Here is a 22,863-nt window from a genome sequence, read left to right on the forward strand (position 1 = left end):
AAATGAAAGAGAATTATTAAAACATAAAAGATTAAATCATTACAATAGAGAAGAAAATAATTAGAATATTAATGAGGAAGTAATTGGAATATAAAAGAGAAAATTATTAGACTATAAAAGAGAAAATAATTGGAATGGGAAGAATAAAATATTTGGAATATAAAAAAGAAAGTAATTAAAATAAAAAATTAAAAAGAATTAAAATAATAAATGCAGAATAATCAGAATATGGAAGATAAAATAATTTGAATATAAACCAGAAAATAATTAAAATAATAAATGTAAAACAATTTGAATGTAGAAGAGAAAATAATTAGAATATTAAAAATAAAATAGCTTGAATATTAAAGAGAAAACAATTGGACTATAAGAGGTAAAATAATTAGGACCGGAGAAAATAATGAGAATAAAAAATGGAAACTAATTAAAATATTAAATATGAAATAATTTGAATGTAGAAGATAAAATAAGAATTTAAAATGGAGAATAATTAAAATATTAAACATAAACAATCAGAATCTGGAAGATAAATTAATTAGAATATTAACTATAAAGTAACTTGAATATTAATGAGAAAGTAATTGGAATATAAAAGAAAAAATAGTTTGGATACAAGATAAAATCATGGGAATGCAGAAGAGAAAATAATTTGGATAAAAACTGGAAAATCATTAAAATATTAAATATAAAATAATGGGAACATAAAAGAGAAAATAATTGGGAGAAAATTAAAGAGAATTATTCAAATATCAAAGAGAAAATAATTAGGAAATAGGAAATAATTAGAAAACAGAAATGAAATAATTCAAATAAAGTGGGGAATATTAAAATCTCAAATAAAATTAATTAGGATCTAGAAGATAATTAGAATAGGAAAAATAAAATAAAATAGGATCTAAAAAAATCAAATAATTCAAATATTGAGGGTCCACAGATCAGAAAATTCCAGGGATTCCCGACACAGCAGTGAATTATTCCCATGGATTTATTATTCCAAACCAAATATCCAAGAAATGTAACAACCAGCGAGAGAAATCCGGGATTTATCCACAGGAAACCGGAAGAAAACGGGAAGAGAAGGGAAATATTTGAACACTTTGGGGTTTTCCGAAATTCCTGAATCCCTGAAAATTGTTTGGGGAACTTTGGGAACTCTGCTGGGTTTTATTTCCCTTTCTCACCCTCTGATTCATTAATTCATTAATTAATAGGTTTACATTATAATTCCATTGATGGTTAATTAATTATTAGTCATTATTAATGGATTTAAATTAATTAACGAATTTATAATTATTCATTGATCTCCTCCTGGCCTCAGAGACTGGGATTTGTTGCCCATTCCCAACTCCTAATTAGGGGATTTGAAAGGGATAATTTGAATATTTAAAAGGTACTAATTGGGATATTTAAAAGGAATAATTAAAACATTAAAAGAGAATGATTTGAATATTAAAAGAAAATTGAAATATTAAAAGGAGAATGTTTGAATATAAAAGGAAATAATTTGAATGTTTTAAAAAGGGATAATTTGAATATTAATAAGGGACTGCTTAGGATGTTTTAAAAGAATAGTTTGAATATTTGAAAGGGATTAATTGGGATATTATAAAGGACTAATTGCAACATTTAAATGAAACAAAATATTATAAGAGAATAATTTTAATATTAAAAGAAATTAATTGGAATACTAACAAGGGAATATTCTGAATATTAAAAGTGGGGTATCTGAATATTAAAAGAGAATAATTAGAATATTTTAAAAGGGGATAATTTGAATATTCAAAAGGGAGTTATTAGGATATTTTAAAAGGACTAATTGGAATATTTAAAAAGGAGTAATTAGAATATTTAAAACAGAATAGTTTGACTATTTAAAATGGGTAGTTTTACTATTTAAAATGGGATTTTTTGAATATTAAAAATGGACTAATTAGGACATTTTAAAAGGATTATTTGAATATCTGAAAGGAATAATCTGAATATTTAAAAGGGACTAATTGGGGCATTTGAAAGAAATAATTAAAATATTAAAAGGGAATAATTTGACTATTAAAAGAAAATGATTGGAATACTAAAAAGGGAATAATTGGAATATTAGAAGGGGGTATTTGAATATTAAAAGGGAATAAATTGAATATTAAAAAGGAACAATTGGACTATTTTAAAGGGAATAATTGGGACGTTCAAAAGGGAATTCAGTTATTAAAATAAAGCGAATATTAAAAGGTCACTGCTGGGGCCCTCCAACCCCCACGGGGCGGATCCCCAGAGCTTTCCCGTCGGAGCTGGGGCTGAAGAACGGGAAGAGATTCCCGGGAAGTTTCAAGGGGAGGAGTCCCAGGCGCTGCTTCTCCTCGGCGTCGAAGAAGGAGAGGATGCGGGATTCCTGGTCCAGGAGGACCCCGAGCACGCGGCAGCTCCCGGAATTGCGCTCCAGCTTCCCGCCGGGGAGGCGGAATTCCCCCAGGGAATACTCCAGCCCCGGCACCGTCTCCTCCGGGAAGCTGCCGCCGTTGTTCCGCAGGGAATCCCGGATCTCCTCCCCCAGCACGCCCAGCTCCCAGTCGGATCCATTGCCCACCTCCACTTCCCAGTAGCTCTTCCCTTCGGAAAAGCCTTCCCGGGCCACCACCACGGCTTTGGGATGGATCTTGGATCCCGGCTTGGAGGTGACGATCCAGGATTTTCCCTGGATCACGAGGTTGGGGTGTTTGCAGTGCTCGTCCAGGGTCAGGGAGACTTGGGAAGGAGGGAAAACCAACGGTTGCTATCGTTTGATATCATTTGGTATCGTTGGGGATAATTTGATATCGTTTGATACCGTTCAATATAGAATAATCAAATATTTGGGATTTTTCCATGTGTTAGGATGTGCAAAATCTAAATGCAAAAAAAAACCCCACAGAGCACAAAGTTCTGATTTTTGGGAAAATTTGGGGGGAAGGAGGAGGAGGAAGAGGAGGAAAAGAAGGAGATGAAGGAGGAGGAGGAGCAGGAGGAAGAGGAGGAGAAGGAGAAAGAAGAGAAGGAGGAGGAGAGGGAGAAGGAGAAGGAAAAGGAGGAGGAGGAAGAAAAGGAAGAAAAGGAGGAGGAGGAGGAAGAAAAGGAAGAAAAGGAGGAGGAGGAGGAAAATCAGGAGGAGCAGAAAAAGGAGGAGAAGGAGGAGGAGGAGGAGATGGAGAAAGAAGAGAAGGACGAGAAGGAAGAGAAGGAGATGGAGGAGGAGGAGCAGGAGGAGGAAGAGGAGAGGGAGGAGGAGGAAGAAAAGGAGGAGCAGAAGAAGGAAAAGGAGGAGGAGGAGAAGGAGGTGGACAAATGGGAAGAAGAGGAAGAGAAGGAGATGGAGGAGGAGAAGGAGCAGGAGAAGGAGAAGGTGGAGGGAGAGGAGGAGGAAGAGGAGGAGGAAGAGGAGGAGGAAGAGAAGGAAGAGAAGGACATGGAGGAGGAGAAGGAACGGGTGGAGGAGGAAGAACAGGCAGAGGAGAAGGAGGAGGAAAAGGGGAAGGAGGAAGTGGAGGAGGAGGAGGGGAAGAGGAGGAGGAAGAGGAGGAGGAGGAGGGGAAGGAGGAAGAGGAGGAGGAGGAGGCCAGGACTCACCTGCGTTACTCTGAGCCCGTCTGAATCCTGTGCAGAAAGGAGCACTAATTAATGCTAATTAACGCTCATTAACCCGGCAGCTCATTTGCATGCCAGCAGAGCTGGGCGGGGCGGAGCAATCGGGGCCGGGTCCCACTCACCCAACTGGGCCTGGATGTGCCCTGCAACGAGAGAGCCCAAAGAGCCATCAGGGCCACCTGTGGGACACCTGGGTGGGTGTGGGACACCCGAGTGACATCTGAGTGACACCTGAGTGACACCTGGGCGGGTGTGGGACACCTGAGTGACACCTGGTGACACCTGAGTGACACCTGGGTGGGTGTGGGACACCTGAGTGACACCTGAGTGACACCTGTGGGACACCTGGGTGGGTGTGGGACACCTGAGTGACACCTGGGCAGGTGTGGGACACCTGAGTGACACCTGGTGACACCTGAGTGACACCTGGGTGGGTGTGGGACACCCAAGTGACACCTGAGTGACACCTGAGTGACACCTGTGGGACACCTGGGTGGGTGTGGGACACCTGAGTGACACCTGAGTTACACCTGGGTGGGTGTGGGACACCTGGTGAAACCTGAGTGACACCTGGGTGGGTGTGGGACACCCAAGTGACACCTGAGTGACACCTGAGTGACACCTGGGTGGGTGTGGGACACCCGAGTGACACCTGAGTGACACCTGTGGGACACCTGAGTGACACCTGAGTGACACCTGGGTGGGTGTGGGACACCCGAGTGACACCTGAGTGACACCTGAGTGACACCTGTGTCACCTGTCTCAGGTGTTCCCATGTCACTTATGCCACCTGTGCCACCTGTGTCACCTCTGTGTGCTGTGCGTGCCACCTGTGTGTGACCCGTGCCACCTGTGCCACCTGTGTCAGGCGCGTGTCATCTGTGTCACCTGGGTCACTTCTGTCACCTGTCCCAGGTGTCCTGTGTCACCTGGGTCACCTGGGCCAGGTCTGAGTCACCTGGGTCACCTGGGTCACCTGGGCAGGTGTGTCACCTGTGTCACCTCTGTCACCTGGGAAACCTGGGCCAGGTGTGTCTGTGCCACCTGTGCCACCTGTGCCACCTGTGCCACCTCTGTCATCTGGGAAACCTGGGCCAGGTGTGTCTGTGCCACCTGTGCCACCTGTGCCACCTCTGTCACCTGTGCCACCTCTGTCACCTGGGAAACCTGGGCCAGGTGTGTCTGTGCCACCTGTGCCACCTGTGCCACCTGTGCCACCTGTGCCACCTCTGTCACCTGGGAAACCTGGGCCAGGTGTGTCTGTGCCACCTGTGCCACCTGGGCCAGGTCTGAGTCACCTGGGTCACCTGGGCAGGTGTGCCACCTGTGTCACCTCTGTCACCTGGGAAACCTGGGCCAGGTGTGTCTGTGCCACCTGTGCCACCTGGGCCACCTGGGCCACCTGGGCCACCTGGGCCAGGTCTGAGCCACCTGGGTCACCTGGGTCATACCCCAGTCACCTGTCCCAGGTGTCCCCATGTCCCACCTTTGTCACCAGTCCCACCTCCCAAAGCAGCCCCAGATCAGCTCCAAACGTTTTTCCAGAGCCCAAATCCCCGAAATTCCCCAAATTCCTCAAATTCCCCAAATTCCCCAAATTCCCCCAAACTCCCCGAATTCCGGCATTTCCTCACCGATTTTCTTCTCCATCTCCTGGTTCTCTGCGGGGGCAGAGAAGGAAATCGGGATTTGGGAATGGGAATCGTCGCGGGAATTCCGGGGAAGTGGTGTGAATATCGAGATAATTATCAAGATCAGAAATAATTGGAGAGATAACGAGTTAATTAATGGTTGATAATCATATAATTCATATTTAACTTTTAAATGATTCATATTTACTATTAATATCATTAATATTTACTTTTAATAGGATTTATATTGATTGTTAATATGATTTATATATATAGTTTATATAGAATAATTAATGTCTTTTCGATAGAATATTTAATTATGTAATAAATAATAATAATGTTATCGATTATATGTTATAGAAGTATAAAAGAAATAATTGCTTATAAATATTATATCTAATCATGAAATATAATTAGTAGGAGTAATTAGGTGTTCATTTTCTATAAATAAAATATAATTATGTTTAATCTCTGCAGAATAACAGGCATTTAAATACCTTATATTAAATATCAATTAATAATTATTAGGTATTCAATATTAATTAATAATATAGAGACAAGATAGATCTAAAATGTATTTAATTAATAATAATTATTATCTCTAATCTGTAGAGAATAATGGACCTGTCGATGCTGGAGCTTGCTCAAATACAATTAAATAACAATTAGTTATTAATTATTAGTTATTAGTTAATAGTCATTAATTACTGGTTATTTTGCATTATTAATTATTAATTTCTAATCATTGGTTATTAATGATTGATAAATGATCAAGTAAGCATTAATTAGTAATTAATAATTATTAATCAAGTAAGCATTAATTATTAATTATTAATTATTAATTATTAAGAAAGTAAGCACTCATCATTGCTAATTAACTATTCAGTATTCAGTTATTACTAAACAAAAAATATTCCCAAACATTTCCAGGAAATCAAGGTAAATATTAATTGATTATTAGAAAAGTAATTCCGGATCCAGCAGAAGCAGCTCCCAAAGGAATTTAAATTAATCGGAATTATCCCAATTATTTTTAGGCCCCTTTCCCACAAATAATCCCGGATTTATCCCTTCCATCTCTCTTGGAATTAATTAATAATTAATTAAAGAATTAATCCCGAGGGATTTTCCAGCTCCACCCTCAGAACTCCACCGAAATCCTTGGATTTTATCCCAAAAATCGCGGATTTGGAGGAAAACTCGAGGCTTTTTTACCCTTCTGGAATTTTCCAATCTCCTCCTCTGGAAAAGAAAGGAACAAAAATCAGGAAAATCCCCAAATCTGGGCTCAGTTTGGGGGCGAAATTTGAGGTTGGGATTAAGGGAAAGAATTCCATTACTCTGGGCCTAATAATTAATCCAAGCCTAATAAATTATTAAAATTATTCTAATAAATACTTAGTCTCAGTCTAAGAAATCACTAGTCTGAGCCTAATAATAAATAATTGGGGTAAGATAATAATTAGGATGAGTCTAATAAGTAATTAGTCCGAGTCTAGTAAATAATTAGTCCGAGTCTAATAAATTATTACAATTAGTCTAATACATATTTAGCCCAAGTCTAATAATTAGTCTGTCTGATAATTAGTCTAAGTCTAATAAATTTCCAGTCTCAGTCTAATAATTAGAATTATTCTCATAAATAGTTTTGGTCTAATAAATAATTAATCTGAATCTAATAAATAATTGCTGTAAGGTAATAATTAGAATGAGTCTAATAAGTAATTAATTATTCTGAGTCTAGTAATTAGTCCAAGTCTAATAAATTATTAGTCCAGGGCTAATAAATTATTAGAATGGGTCTAATAAGTAATTAGTTGAAGTCTAATAACTAGTCTGTCTGATAATTAGTCTGAGTCGGATAAATAATTAGTCTGAATCTGAGAAGTAATTAGTCCAAGTCGAATAAATAATTGGTCCTGGTCTAACAAATACCTCATCTAAGAATAAATAATTAGTCCAAAGCTAATAAATATTTAGTCTGAGTCTAATAACTAATTAGTCTCAGTCTAACAGGCAAGTAGTCTGAGTTAAATAATTACTCTGGGTCTAAGAAGTCATTAGGCTGAGCCTAATAAATTAGTCCAAATCTAATAAATAATTAGAATGAGTCTGATTAATAAATAGCCTAAGAAATAATTGGTCTAAGAAATAATAATTGGGCTAAGTCTAATAAATAATCAGTCTAAGCCTAATAATTAGTCTAATAAATAATTAATCTAAGTCTAATAAAGAAATAGTCTAATAAAAAATTATTCTGAGTCTAATAAACAATTAGTCTAATAAATAGTCTGAGTCTAATAAATAATAATTGGGCTAAGTCAAATAAATAATTAATTGGTCTAAGTCTAATAAAAATTAGTCTGAATCTAATAATTAGTCTAAATCTAATAAATAATCCAAGTCTAAGAAATAATTGGTCTAAATCTAATAATTGGTCTGGAGCTAATAATTAGTCCAAGGGTAAGAAGCAATTATTCTGAGTCTAATAAATAATTAACCAGTCTAATAAATAGCATGAGTCTAATAAATAACTAGAGTTTGTGTAATCAGCAATTAGTCTAATAAACAATTGGTCTAAGTCTAATAATTAGTCTGAGCCTAATAATGACTGTAAATTTAATAAACCATTAATCTGAGTCTAATGAATAATTATTCTGAGTCTAATAAATAGACTAATAAATAATTAATCTGAGTCCAATAAATAGTCTAATAAACAATTAGAATAAATCTCATTAATAAATAGTCTAAGAATAATAAATAATTAGTCTAAGAACTAATTAGTCTAAGTCGAATTATTGGTCCGAGTCTAATAAACAATGGCTTTAAATCTAATAAACAATTGGTTTAAGGCTAATGAATAACTAATTTGCAGCTAATGAATAATCAATTAGTATCTAATAGCTAGTTGATTATCAGTTAGTGAATAATTAATTAGCATCCAATGACTAGTTAATTAGCAGCTAATGAATAATTAATGCCGGCTCTTACCCAGCTCCCCCTTGAGATCCTCGATCTCTGTAAGGAATTGGGATCAGCCGTCAGGAATTCCCGCGGTCCCGCCCGCCCCCGGCGCTTCCGGGCAATTCCGGGGGGATCCGGGCGCTTCTCAGGGCCCCAAATCCCAGGGAAAGCCGAGTCCCGCACTCACCCTCCTGGATCTCCTGCTGGTTCTTCCCTGGGAAGGGGGAAGGGAAACGGCAATTACGGAAAACTCTGGGAGCGCCAAAACAGCCGCTGGAACGGCAACGGCGCATTCCCTGCGGATCAAGGGGAGAATTCCGTTCCATTCCATTCCATTCCATTCCACTCCGTTCCATTCCATTCCATTCTGTTCCATTCCATTCCACTCTGTTCCATTCCATTCCATTCCATTCCATTCCATTCCATTCCATTCCACTCCGTTCCATTCCATTCCATTCTGTTCCATTCCATTCCACTCTGTTCCATTCCGTTCCATTCCATTCCATTCCATTCCATTCCATTCCATTCCACTCCGTTCCGTTCCATTCCATTCCATTCCACTCCGTTCCATTCCATTCTGTTCCATTCCATTCCACTCCGTTCCATTCCATTCCATTCCATTCCATTCCATTCCATTCCATTCCATTCCACTCCGTTCCATTCCATTCCATTCCATTCCATTCCATTCCATTCCATTCCATTCTGTTCCATTCCATTCCATTCCATTCCATTCCGTTCCATTCCATTCCACTCCATTCCATTCCATTCTGTTCCATTCCATTCCATTCCATTCCATTCCATTCCATTCCATTCCACTCCGTTCCATTCCATTCCATTCCACTCCATTCCATTCCATTCCATTCCATTCCATTCCATTCCATTCCATTCCATTCCATTCTGTTCCATTCCATTCCGTTCCATTCCATTCCATTCCATTCCATTCCATTCCATTCCATTCCATTCCATTCTATTCCATTCCATTCCATTCCGTTCTGTTCCACTCCATTCCATTCCACTCCATTCCACTCCGTTCCATTCCATTCCATTCCATTCCATTCCATTCCACTCCATTCCACTCCGTTCCATTCCATTCTGTTCCATTCCATTCCATTCCGTTCCATTCCATTCCATTCCATTCCATTCCATTCCGTTCCATTCCACTCCGTTCCATTCCATTCCATTCCACTCCGTTCCATTCCATTCTGTTCCATTCCATTCCATTCCATTCCATTCCATTCCATTCCATTCCGTTCCACTCCGTTCCATTCCATTCCATTCCATTCCATTCCATTCCGTTCCACTCCGTTCCATTCCATTCCATTCCATTCCGTTCCGTTCTGTTCCATTCCATTCCATTCCATTCCATTCCATTCCACTCCGTTCCACTCCGTTCCATTCCATTCCATTCCATTCCGTTCCATTCCGTTCCATTCCATTCCATTCCACTCCACTCCACTCCATTCCATTCCGTTCCACTCCACTCCACTTCATTTTAGTTTCTTTAATTTAATTTAATTTAATTTAATTTAATTTCATTTCATTTCATTTCATTTCATTTATTTCACTCTATTTTATTTTGGATTTATTTCTTTGTTTCCTTTCTTTCCTTTTTATTTTTGATATTTATTTACATTTTATTTTTATTTCCACCGATTATTTTGGTTTTATTGATCTTATTTTGTATTTTATGGAACCGATTTTTAAAATTTTCTTATTTATATTGATTCCTTTTATAGTGATTTTTAAATTTGATTTTGTATTTGATTTATTTTAACTTTTATAAATTGGATTTTATATTTTAGTTTCCTTTTGATTCATTTTAATTTCTTTTTTTAAATTTTATGTTTTATTTATTTTATGGCTTCTTTAATTCATTTTTAGTTATTTATTTTATATTTTTCTTTATTTTCTATTTTTGCTTATTTATTTATTTTCAGATTTTAAGTTCGCTTCTATTTCTTGATTTTATTTTCATAGTTTTTATTTTATTTCTTTTATTTCTTTGTTTTATTTATTATTTATTTTATTCTATTTTATTTTCTCTTTTTTATTTTTTGTTTTGTGTATTTTATTTATTTTATTTTTTCTTCATATAATTTTTATTTATATTCCTTTTAATCTATTTCATTTTAATTTATTTTATTTACCTTCCATTTATTTTATTTTAATTTATTTTATTTTATTTTTTCTTTTTTTATTTATTTAAGGACTTTCTAATTGCTTTTATTTATTTTATTTGCTTTAATTTATATTTTCTTGATATCATTTTTATTTCAATTATTTTAATATATGTAATTTTCATTTATTTTCATTTATTTTCATTCATTTTGCATCTTTTTCTTTATCTTAGTTTTATATTTTCTATTTGATTTTTTCTTTAATTTATTTACTTTTTATTGCTTTTATTTCATTTTTTTGCTTTATTTGATAATTTCTTTCTTTTGTTTTTATTTCTATTTTTAATGTATTTTATTTGAATTTCTTTTAATTTCTTTCAATTTATTTTACTTCTATTTATTAATTTTCTTTTTAGTTTTTTCATTTTTTCATTGCTTTTATTTATTTTAATTGCTTTATTTGATATTTTCTTTAGATCATTTTTATTTCTATTTTTAATGTATTTTCTTTTAATTTCTTTTACTTTCTTTTATTTTCTTTTAATTTATTTTATTTTCTTTTAATTCCTTTTAATTTCTTTTCATTTCTATTAATTTCTTTTATTTTCTTTTAATTTCTTTTAATTCCTTTTAATTTCTTTTCATTTCTTTTAATTCCTTTTATTTTCTTTTAATTCCTTTTAATTTCTTTTAATTTCTTTTTTCTTTTAATTTCTTTTATTTTCTTTTAATTCCTTTAAATTCCTTTTAATTTCTTTTATTTTCTTTTAATTTCTTTCAATTCCTTTTCCTTCCTTTTCATTCCTCGTCTCCTCCTCATTTCTTTCATTTCTCCTTTATTCCCAATAATTTGATTTTATTCATTTCTTGCTCTTCAATTCTTTCATTTCCTCTTTCCCGCTCCATTCCCATTCCAGAACAGACGGATTTTCCCGCCACTTTTGGCCACCAAATCCCGATTTTTGGGGAATCTCCACCCTGGACCCTCCCCAAGGCCGGAATTCCCGGGGCCGATCCCAAATTCCGCCTTTTCCCGCCGGGGAATTGGACTCACGCTCGCGAGCCAGGAGCTGCTGGTTCCCTGCGGAGACACGGAGGGAGAGGCTCGTTAGCGGGGAAGGGAGGGCTAATTAAGGGGTAATTAGTGCTTATTAAGGCTTAATGAATGGTTAATTAGCGGTTGATTAATAGTTAATTAGTGGTTAATTAAGGGTTAATGAATGTTTAATTTGCGGTTGATTAATGGTTAATTAATGGCCAGTTAATTAATTGTTAATTAATGGTTAGTTAGGAGTTAATTAGAGGTTGATTAGCGGTTAATTAGCAGTTAATTAATAGTTAATTAGCCATCAATTAACAGTTAATTAACATTTAATTAATGGCTAATTAATGGTTAATTAATGGTTGATTAGTGGTTGATTAATAGTTAAGTAGCAGTTAATTATGGGTAATTAATGGTTAATAAGAGGTTAATTAAGAGTTGATTAATGGTTAATTAGCAGTTAATTAATGGCTACTATCGGTTAACTAACAGTTAATTAATGGTGAATTAGTGGTCAACTAACAGTTAATTAACATTTAATTAATGGCTAATTGACAGTTGATTAATGGTTGGTTGACTGTTGATTAATGGTTGGTTGACGGTTGATTAATGGTTGATTGACAGTTGATTAATGGTTAATTAGCAGTTAATTATGGGTAATTAATGGCTAATAAGAGGTTAATTAACAGTTGATTTAATGGTTAATTAACGGTTAATTAACGGTTAATTAGCAGCTAATTACCGGTTGATTAGTGGTAGATTAATGAGAATTAATGAGATTAATGGGAACGGGAATTGCAGGAATGGTGGGAGTGGTGGGAATGGCGGGAATGGGAATGGCGGGAATTGCGGGAATTGCGGAAACGGGAATGGCGGGAATTGCGGGAATTGTTGGAACGGTGGGAATTCCGGGAATGGGAATGGCAGGAATTGCGGGAATTCCGGGAACGGGAATGGCGGGAATTGCGGCAATGGGAAAGGGAATGGCGGGAATTGCGGGAATGGGAATGGTGGGAATTCCGGGAATTCCGGGAACAGGAATGGCGGGAATTGCGGGAATTCTGGGAATGGCGGGAATGGCGGGAGCTGCCGGCAGCGCGGCACTCACGGCGCAGTTTGTAGGCGGCCGCCAGCAGCAGGAAGACGCCGAGGACGAGCAGCATCAGGAACGCTGGGAGCCAGGGGGACGTGGCCGGGAAGAAAACGTCTGGAAAAGAAACGCCGGGAATCCCGGACTGGCCAGGGAACCCTGGGACGGCTGCGCCAGGAATTCCCCACCTCCAAACTGGGAATTCCCCATCCCCAAACTGGGAATTTCATCCCCAAACTGGGAATTTTCCATCCCCAAACTGGGAATTCCCCCATCCCTAAACTGGGAATTCTCCATCCCCAAACTGGGAATTCCCCCATCCCCAAACTGGGAATTTTCCATCCCCAAACTGGGAATTCCATCCCCAAACTGGGAATTCCCCATCCCCAAACTGGGAAATCCATCCCCAGACTCATCCCCGAGCCCATGGAAAACCACCCAGGACATTCCAGGACCTTCCAGTGGCTCCAAGTCCAGGAAATCCCTGGAAAACTTTAAAACCTCCTTCATCATCCCACGAAAACTTGGGATAACTGGGAACGATTCCCGTTTTCCCGGCGTCTCACCAGCGACGACGACAGAAGATTCCGAGGCCGTCTGGAGCCGGGGGTCCAGGATCCTGCAGGACGCGGCGTTCCCGGATCCCGGCCGGAGCAGCAGGGAGCTGCCGGCACTCCCAGTGTCCGTCGGCGCCGGAATTCCCGTCAGGTTTTCCCCCTTCCCGTCCGTCCACAGCAGCTGGACATCGGAGAAGGGGCGCTCCGAGAGGCACCGGAGCCGGATCCCGCCCTGCTCTGGCCCCTCCAGGATCAGCAGAGGCTCGTGGACGTTCCCTACGGATCAGAGGGACAGCAAAATCCCGGAGTTCCCGCTCCGAGGCGGCCGGAATTGTTGGGGTTCAATATTCTGGAATATTTGGGATCCAGATTCCGGAGTTGGTTGGGTTCAATATTCCCGGATTGTTTGGGTTCAATATCCCAGAATATTGGAGGTTTAACATTCCCAAATTTTTGTGTTCGGCATTCCCAGAATTATTTGCATTCAACATTCCTGGAATTCTTTGGATTCAACATTCCAGAATTTTCTGGGTTTAACATTCCCAAAGTTGTTTGGGTTCAATATTCCCAGAATTTTTGGGGTTCAATATTCCCAAATTTTTCGGTTTAAGATCCTGGAATTGTTGGGTTCAATATTCCCAGAATTATTTGGGTTTAACATCCTGGAATTTCGGGGGATTTAACATTCCCAGATTGTTTGGGATCAACATTCCCAAATTGTCTGGGTCCAATATCCCAGAGTTGATATTCCTCAATATTCCCAGAATTCTCTGGGTTCAATATTCCCGGAATTCTTTGCATTCAACATTCCCGGAATTCTTTGGGTCCAATATTCCAGAATTTGCTGGGTTTAACATTCCCAAAGTTGTTGTTTGGGTTCAGTGTTCCCGGAATTCTTTGGGTTTAACATTCCCGGAATTGTTTGGGTTCAACATCCCAGAATATTTGGGGTTTAACATTCCCGGAATTTTTGGGTTCGGCGTTCCTGGAGTTGCTTGGGTTTCACATTCCTGATTCCTTTGGGTTCCATATCCCAGAACTGCTGGGATTCAATATTCCAGGACTTTGGGGTTTAATATTCCCAAATTGTTTGGGTTCGATATCCTGGAATTGTTTGGGATTCACATCCCGGATTGTTTGGGTTTGATATTCCCGTATTTTTGGGGTCCAACATTTCCAAATTGTTTGGGATTAACATTCGGGAATTGGTGGGGTTCAATATTCCCAAATTTGTCAGGATTAAAATCCCTGGAATTTTTGGGGTTTAACATTCCCAGAGCTGTTTGGGTTCAACATTCCCAGAATTTTTGGGGTTCAATATTCCCAAATTTGTCGGTTTAAGATCCTGGAATTGTTGGGTTCAATATTCCCAGAATTATTTGGGTTCAGCATCCTGGAATTTCAGGGGATTTAACATTCCCAGATTGTTTGGGATCAACACTCCGGAATTGTTTGGGATCAATATTTGGGAATTGTTTGGGTTTAACATCCCCAGATTGTTTGGGATCAATATCCCGGAGTTGATATTCCTCAACATTCCCGGAATTCTTTGCATTCAACATTCCCGGAATGCCTTGGGTTCAACATTCCTGGAATTCTTTGGGTTCAACATTCCAGAATTTTCTGAGTTTAACATTCCCAAAGTAGTTTGGGTTCAACATTCCCGAACTCTTTGGGTTCAATATTCGATATTTTATTAATGATGATATTAACGGATTAATTAATGAGTGGTTCATTCATTACCTTGGGCTCGGTATCCCAGAATTCCTTGGGTTTGATATTCCTGGAATTCTCTGGGTTCAGTACCCTGGAATTCTTTGGGTTCAATATTCCCAGAATTCCTTGGGTTCAGCATTCCCAGAATTCTTTGGGTTCAGTATCCCGGAATTCTCTGGGTTCAGTATCCCAGAATTCTTTGGGTTTGATATTCCCGGAATTCTCTGGGTTCAGCATTCCTGGCACGGGGATTCCGGTGCCCACGGGATTGGGCGATCCCAAAGTTCCTTTCCCATCCGAGCCACTCCCCGATCCCACAGACTCACCCGCCGCGGGATGGAGCATCGGGAGCAGCAGCAGCAGCAGCAGCGGGATTCCCATTCCCATTCCCGTTCCCGTTCCTGTTCCCATTCCCATTCCCGTTCCTGTGGGAAAGGGGAAATTCCAGGGGTGAGGACGGAATCCAGGGATTGGGGTCCGGCTCCCAGGCCCCGTTCCCTGGGATTGGATTGGGATGGGGCGGGGAGGGAATTCCTTGGGAATCTCTTGGGATGGGTGGGGAAAGTCCCTGAAGATGACGGGAAAGTGGGAGAGAGGGGGAAAAGTGGGAACGGGATGGGAAGGGGAGGGGAGGGGGGGAAAGGGGGAAAGGGGAAAGGGAAAGGGGGAAAAAGGAGAAGGGAAAAGGGGAAGGGAAAAAAGGGGGGGAACGGGAGAAAGGGGAAACGGGGAAAGGGGGGGGAAGGAAAAAAAGGAAAAAGGTGGGAAAGGGAAAGGGAAAGGGGGAAAAAGGGGGGAAAGGGAAAAAAGAGGGAAAAAAGGGGGAAAAGGGGGAAAAAGGGAAAGGGGAGGGAAGGGATCCAGGGAAGGATCCAGGGATGGGACACAGGGAAGGGATCCAGGGATGGGATCCAGGGAAGGATCCAGGGATGGGATCCAGGGATGGGATCCAGGGAAGGATCCAGGGATGGGATCCAGGGATGGGATCCAGGGAAAGGATCCAGGGATGGGATCCCAGGAAGGACCCAGGGAAAGATCCAGGGATGGGATCCAGGAAAGGATCCAGGGATGGGATCCAGGGAAATAATCCAGGGATGGGATCCAGCAAAGGATCCAGGGAAGGGATCCAGGGAAGGGATCCAGGGATTGGATCCAGGGATGGGATCCCAGGAAGGACCCAGGGAAAGATCCAGGGATGGGATCCAGGAAAGGATCCAGGGATGGGATCCAGGGAGGGACGGAGGGAGGGATCCAGGGAAGGATCCAGGGATGGGATCCCAGGAAGGACCCAGGGAAGGACCCAGGGAAGGGATCCAGGGATGGGATCCAGGGAAGGATCCCGGGAAGGACCCAGGGAAGCTCCGCAGCTCCGGATTTCCCACAAACCCTAAACCCCCAAATCCAAGGAATTCCCGGAGAAGGCGCCGGCTCCGGCCGAGGGCCGGGAGCACCCACCTGATTCCCAGCCGAGGCCGGATCCCGGGAATCGCTCCCGGCCGGAGCCGCCGCCGGCCCCGGGAACCTTTGGACCCGGAATTGCGGCCCCGGAGCCGCCCCGGGTGGTCCAAAGGGCGCCCGGGAGCCCTCGGGAGGAGGCAAAGGCGGGAGCGGCCGGGGATCTGCGGGATCGGGATTGGAACCCCCCGGGATCGGGATTCAAATCCTTGGGATCGGGATTCGAACCCTCCGGGATCGGGATTCAAACTCCCCGGGACTGGGATTCAACTCCTCCGGGATCGGGATTGGAACCCCCCGGGATCGGGATTCAAATCCTTGGGATCGGGATTCGAACCCTCCGGGATCGGGATTCAAACTCCCCGGGACTGGGATTCAACTCCTCCGGGATCGGGATTGGAACCCCCCGGGATCGGGATTCAAATCCTTGGGATCGGGATTCGAACCCTCCGGGATCGGGATTCAAACTCCCCGGGACTGGGATTCAACTCCTCCGGGATCGGGATTGGAACCGCCCTGGGATCGGGATTCAAATCCTTGGAATCGGGATTCGACTCCTCCGGGATCGGGATTGGAGCCCCCCGGGATCGGGACACGGAAGCGCCGGGACCCCCCGGGGCTCTCCCGGGATTTGGGAATTTCCGCTGCCGCGGCGCTGGGAAAAGCGGGAATTGCGGCGCTCCCGAGAGGAAATTCCATGGAAAAGCTTTTCCAGAGGATTCTCCGGGATTGGGGGAGCGCCGGGAGTGGGGGGAGGGGCGGCCCAGGGGCTCCTCCAGCCGCGGGAATTGCGGGAGGCGGCACCTGCGGGGATCCGGCCCCGGGCTGGGCTTGGGAATTAATGAATCTATCTATTCATTAGTAATTAATAACCCGTTATTAATTGTTAATTAGTTATGATAAACGATTAATTCTTTATTCTTTTCTTCCTAATGATTAATAGATCATTGCTCTTAATTATTGTTATTTATTATTTATTATTTATTATTTATTATTTATTATTTATTAATGATTAATACAGCTTTGTTAGCAATTATTGATTATCGATTATTTATTAATTATTGATTATTGATTATTGATTATTTCTTATTTATTTATTAATGATTAATAGATCATTGTTATTAGTTATTAATTTTTTATTTGTCGATATTTAACATTCATTATTTACTTATTAATAATTAATAAATACTTGTTATTAATTATTTATTATTAATTATTATTAATTGTTTATTATTGATTATCCATTCATTAATAATTAGTAGATCATTGTTATAAATTATTGATTATTAATTATTAACTATTTATTATTTATTAATGATTAATAGATCATTATTATTAATTATTGATTATTGATTATCGAATATTCAATATTTAAAATTTAATATTTACGTATTAATAATTAATATATCGTTGTTATAAATAATTGATATTAATTATTCATTATAGCAATTTATTATTATTTATTTATTTATTTATGATTAATAGATAATTATTATTGATTATTGACCAATAAGTATTATGTATTATTTCTATTTTATTTATTGATTAATATGTAACTGTTATTAATTATTGATTATTTATTATTATTAATTTTTAATTATATTTTCTCTATTAATGATTACTCGGTCATTGTTATTAATTACTGATTATTAGTTCTATTTATACAATAATTAGATATAAAATATTTCATTCTTATTTATTAATAATGAGTAATTAATAATTATTTCATTAATCAATGTGTTGATCATTTATTACTAAATAAGCATATTAATAGGTCATTACCCGACGTGCGGTATTTTATTAACGCTGGATAACGGTTCATTAATTACTTCTATAAATAATAAATAAGTAAATGAACGGATGCATCGATCAATACCTGGGTCTAATTATTGATTATTAAGGATATTATTGATGTTAATGAGGGGTTATTAATGCCCCTAATACTAGAAATTGGAATATTAATATATCATGAATGGATTCTTATTAGCAGGGTATTAATATTCTGTTATTAATACTAATTGAGAGAACAATTTATTCTCTTACTAATGGGTGTGTTAATAGATAATTCATTGCAGTTTGGAATTAATTGCAATAGATAAGGATTCTAAATATTATTGCTAATTACGAATAATTACACTTAATTAACCCTAACCAAAGGCTATAAATAGCAATTTTAATTAATATCTATAGTAATTAATATTTTAAAAAATTAATTAATTTACAATTATGGATTTTTTAAAAATTGATATTAATTATTAATTTTTAAATTAACATATTAATAGATTATCAATGTTACTAATATAAATGATTAATAAATGTTAATCTTTAAAAACAATTGATATTTAATTATTTTGAAATGAAATGTAATAGATAATGACTATAAATATTAATATTAATTAATATTAATATTAATTACAAATACTTACAATTAACTCTAACCCTAAGCGATAATTACTATAAACATTAATATTAATTATTATTTATATATTTAATCTTTTATTAAGTATTTATATATTTAACTAATTAATTATTATTTTAAAATATTGATATGAATTATGAAGTTTAATAATAATGTCTCGATGTATTATTCATATTAGTGGTGTTATTATTAATAAATGTTAATATTTAATACTTATGAAGTAATATTTAATTATTTTTAATTATTTGCAATAGATAAGGATTCTAAATATTAATATTAATTACAAATAATTGCAATTAATTAACACTAGCCGACCACTATAAATATTATTAATAATTAATATTCATTGTAATTGATCTTTTAATAAATAATAATTTATTTAATTAATTCAGTAATTACTATTTTAAAGTATTGATATTAATTACTAATTTCAATATTAACATATTTATATTTCCTTACTATTAATCAATATTAATAATAGATGAATGATAATACTTATTAAATATTAATTATTATCTTATTATTTTGTAATTAATTGTAATAGATAATAATTAGAAATATTAATATGCATTATGAATAATTACAACTAATTAACCCTAACGGATAATGACCATAAACATTAATAATAATTAATATTGATATTAATTAATATTTATAATCATCAACCTTTCACTAAATATAAAATTATTTAATTAATTCTTTAATTCTTTAATTAATTCTATGACCATTAATTTTATCGTTACTATATTAATGTGCATCTAATAATAATATTTCATAAACATTATTAAGTTAATATTAATTAATATTTAATTAATTCTTAATTGATTGTAACAGATAAGGGCTATAAATACTAATCTTAATTACAATCAATAACAAATTACGATTAATTATATATTAATACACTTATTCATTAGAGAAGACATTTTCCTCTAAATTAATATTAATTAATTTTTAATTAATGACTTTTGAATTTAATGAATTAATTTTAATTAGTTACTAAGAAATAAATATTAATATTAATGGCAGCAAATATTAACACCCATCCAGGTATTAATTGGTGACTTAACAAACCAATCTATTCATTTATTCGCCATCACATCGATATTAAAATCAATGCATTAATCTAGAGATTAATTAAAACATCGTGTGAAAAACGAGGTTCGCTCTTAGTGAAACTTCAAGGAAAGTTGAATAAAAGGGACAATTCGGAGACAGCAGCACAAAGGGAATCGCGGCCGCGTGCTTTGGCAGAGCCAAAGGCGCCTGACAGCCAAAAGATCGGCTTTAAAAGTGCATCTCATTGCATATTCATCACCATCATGCATAATTCATAAACCCTTTGGCGTTTCTGTGATCGTCCCGTCTGCCTTCTCTTCCTCCTTGGCTCCATTCCGGCTCTGCTCCCTCCATCAATTCTTCGATCTCTGGTTTCTGGTTTTGTTTCTTCTCTGATAAGATACTCCAGGAATGTGAAGGCTTTCTCTGCCTATCTTTTCTAAATTGACTACAGAAACAATAGACATTCTATATCATGTATTACATTACAGAACCTAGGTAAAGTTTTTCTAACATTAAGGAACATGAAAAAAAAGCCAACATCACAATACATTCCTAACAATTATGTAACATGTGAAAAGCCAACGTCACAATACGTTCGTAACAGTGGGAAAACCGGGAAAAGGGCAGAAGAAAAAAGGGGGACGGGGGAAGGAAAAAAAACTAAGGTGGGAAAAGAGGGGAAAGGTAAAAAGGTGGGAAAGGCAAAACAAAAAGGAAAAAAGGGGGAAAGCAGAAAAGAAGGAAAATGGGAAAAGGTAGAAAAAAAAGGAGGGATAAGTAAAAAGGAAGGAAATAAGGAAAAAAAGGATAAGTAAAAAGGAAGGAAAGAGGTGGAAAAAAGGGGAAAGTCGTAAAAAGGGGAGGAAAGGTAAAAAAGGGTACAGGGAGGAAAAGGTAAAGAAAAGAAGGAAAGAGGGGAAAACGTTGAGAAAATGCAGGAAAAGTTAAAAAAAGGCTGATGGGGAAATGTGGAGAAAACGGGGAAAAGGTAAAGAAAGGTGGGAAAGGGGGGAAGGAAAAAAGGTGGGAAAGGTGAAAGCAAGGGGGAAAGGGGAGAAAGGAAAACAAGAGTGGAAAGGAAATGGGGAAGGGAACGGGTTGTGGAATGAAAGGGAAAAGGTGGTGGAGCCGAAGTTCTGTGGCGAGAGTTGGGAGCTGAGAGGAGCAGAGGCTGGAATGGCTTGGAATGCCAGGAATTGTGAAATAAAGGGGAGAAGAAAGCGGGACCATCTGGGAGAAGGTGGCGCTGAGTCCAAGGCTGGGCCCGGTGATCCCAGTTTCCCAACTTGAGTGGTTCTGGGATTCCGTGCAATGCTGAGTGTCCGTGACGCCGGGTTGCAGACAACACCCCCATGTCCAGTAGTTGCCACTCCAAGGAGAGATGATCCATCATTCCCGGTGCAGTTCAAACAGGAATTCCGGCCCCTCCTCTCAGCTCCCGGATTGCCGCGTTTCTCTGGACATTCCAGCCCCGTTTTATGGGTGTGCTCTGTTCTCCGAGCCCCTGGAACTGCAATATCCCTTTCCAAGCGCAGGCTAATCCCGAGGGTTCTGTTGGATTGCTCCCAACCAGGAATTCGATCCCTTTTTCCTCCCTAGAGAAGACTCCAAACTGGTCCTAAAAGGCCCGGGAAGTGCTTCACTTCGGGCTCCTGCTGTTTCCCTCACCAGCCACAGCTGCTTTAGAGCCCCGATCCACGGAAATGAGGGAATTCAGGTGTCAGGGGGCAAAAATAGGCCATGGAAAATGGAGGAAAAGCATGGAAACGTTACACGGAATATTTGTAATAAATCGGCTGTAAAATGATCCCAAAGCTGCTCTTTCTTCCCATTTTATTCCCTTTTTTCACCCCTGCCTTGGATCAATTTTGGCCTTTCAGTCTCTGAAGGATTTGTTGGGAAAAATATTTGGAGCTGTCTGTGGCAAAATGGCCAAATTCCAGTCGGGAATTGCATCGGGATTTTAGTTTAATTGCTGCCTTAAGGTAATGAATGAAACAATCTTGTTCTGGCTAAATGTGACCTATAATTGGGATTTGGGACGTTTGTTAATGGAATCAGTCATGGAAACATTGATTGTTATTTCCACGGAGTTGATTTTGTCTTTCATTTTTTAGATTAATTTTTAGCCCTTTTTGGAGAGGTTTTATCTTTATTTGAAGGAGCACAAAAGAGAAATTAATCAAAAGCGGGATGGAAACAGGTCTGGAGCTTTGGGCTTTGGGTCCTGGCAGTGTTTTATCCCACCTGGGATCACAATAAATTCCCAAATTTTACATCCAGGTATGGCCTCCGACAGTTTTGGACACAGAAATTGAATTGAACAGGAATCGAGCCCCATTTGGACGTTAATCAGTCCTGAAGGGTGAGAGTCTCGTAAATCCAATCATTTTCCATCTCCCTGCCAGTTCTGACTCCTCCCCTCTCCCTAATCCAGAAATAAAACTGGTGCAGGAATAACCAAACCCGGAAAATCTTGGAACATTAAAGCTCTAAATTCCACAGATTTTTCCATATCCGTGGATTCCCCCCTGGGCTCTGTGTTGTGTATTCCCGATTTTAGCTGCGAGTCCTCCTGCTGGGACCATCCACCCCCAAGTTGGGATTCTCCAGCTCCCATTCCTGCTGTTTTCCAGATGTTGGAAAACCAGGTTGGAAAAGGAGCTGCCGTGTTGGAAATGAGGCAACTTTTAAAAAGTTGAAATCACCCCAGTGCTGGGTTTGCTCCCCTTTGCCAAGGACGGGTGGAAACCGAGGTTCCTCCTTCAAAGACTCCGTTCACCGAGGGTTTGGGGTTCGCTGGGTGAGGCCTGATGGGCTCCAGCCAGCAAAGAGAAGATTCCCAGACTCCGAGAGTTCCGCGTGGACAGGTCGGGAGCGGCCAGGAGATCCAGAGGAGATGAATGGACATGAACGGACGTCAGCCCCGGTGCCACTGGAGATCCCCGGGCTGGGAAAAGACCGATAAGAAACCAGAGAAGGAAATCAGCCTTGAAGGCGAAGGGATCAATAACCAATAGGAGATGGAATACCGAGAATTGTGCCATTCAGAACCAGAGAAGGAGAATTTCTTTGAGTGTTTTTAATGGATAAATCTGGGAAAAGTCTGGGCGAGATCCGGGTGTGAGGGAACGATTTCCGCGGCACGTCCTGGCAGGATAAAGCAAAGCCCGAATCTCAAACACTGCAAAGATGCTG

At 38.9% G+C, this 22,863-nt stretch overlaps 1 protein-coding gene and 1 long non-coding RNA gene across 11 annotated transcripts; both read right to left on the minus strand.

Moving 5' to 3' along the window:
* Positions 1-1,444: 1,444 nt before the first annotated feature.
* On the minus strand, positions 1,445-16,890 carry LOC116437157 (butyrophilin subfamily 2 member A1-like). 5 transcript variants are annotated; one of them, XM_032094753.1, is made up of 13 exons: positions 16,591-16,601; positions 16,188-16,395; positions 15,059-15,157; positions 13,026-13,292; positions 12,478-12,576; positions 11,382-11,408; positions 8,398-8,424; positions 8,238-8,264; positions 6,462-6,488; positions 5,250-5,276; positions 3,738-3,758; positions 3,598-3,624; positions 1,445-2,739 (listed from the first exon to the last, which is right to left on the minus strand). In XM_032094753.1, exons 3-13 carry the CDS (start codon positions 15,147-15,149, stop codon positions 2,228-2,230), a joined length of 1,152 nt encoding a protein of 383 aa, XP_031950644.1. In that variant the 5' UTR covers positions 15,150-15,157; positions 16,188-16,395; positions 16,591-16,601; the 3' UTR covers positions 1,445-2,227. The 5 variants fall into 5 exon arrangements, with proteins under 5 accessions (XP_031950644.1, XP_031950646.1, XP_031950647.1 ...); XM_032094755.1 differs by lacking the exon at positions 11,382-11,408 and having other exon boundaries at positions 16,188-16,890; XM_032094756.1 differs by lacking the exon at positions 5,250-5,276 and having other exon boundaries at positions 16,188-16,890.
* LOC116437182 lies at positions 3,765-5,221 on the minus strand. Of its 6 annotated transcripts, none has more exons than XR_004237199.1 (5): positions 4,774-5,221; positions 4,301-4,626; positions 4,124-4,185; positions 3,980-4,041; positions 3,765-3,949 (listed from the first exon to the last, which is right to left on the minus strand). It is a non-coding gene; the product is annotated as an uncharacterized LOC116437182 (long non-coding RNA). The 6 variants fall into 6 exon arrangements; XR_004237203.1 differs by having other exon boundaries at positions 3,765-3,857; positions 3,991-4,093; XR_004237201.1 differs by having other exon boundaries at positions 3,765-3,908; positions 3,991-4,093.
* Positions 16,891-22,863: the final 5,973 nt, after the last annotated feature.

Source organism: Corvus moneduloides, chromosome 33 (assembly GCF_009650955.1).
Source record: "Corvus moneduloides isolate bCorMon1 chromosome 33, bCorMon1.pri, whole genome shotgun sequence".
Classification (NCBI taxonomy): domain Eukaryota; kingdom Metazoa; phylum Chordata; class Aves; order Passeriformes; family Corvidae; genus Corvus; species Corvus moneduloides.

What these genes read in the sequence shown, in the direction of transcription:
- LOC116437157 (XM_032094753.1), bottom strand. Translation starts at nt 15,149, where the DNA reads ATGGGAATGGGAACAGGAACGGGAACGGGAATGGGAATGGGAATCCCG. An exon ending in GGATCTCAAGGGGGAGCTGG is followed by an intron (nt 6,489 to 8,237) that starts GTAAGAGCCGGC and finishes TTTCTTTTCCAG; the next exon opens with AGGAGGAGATTGGAAAATTC. An exon ending in GATTGGAAAATTCCAGAAGG is followed by an intron (nt 5,277 to 6,461) that starts GTAAAAAAGCCT and finishes CTGCCCCCGCAG; the next exon opens with AGAACCAGGAGATGGAGAAG.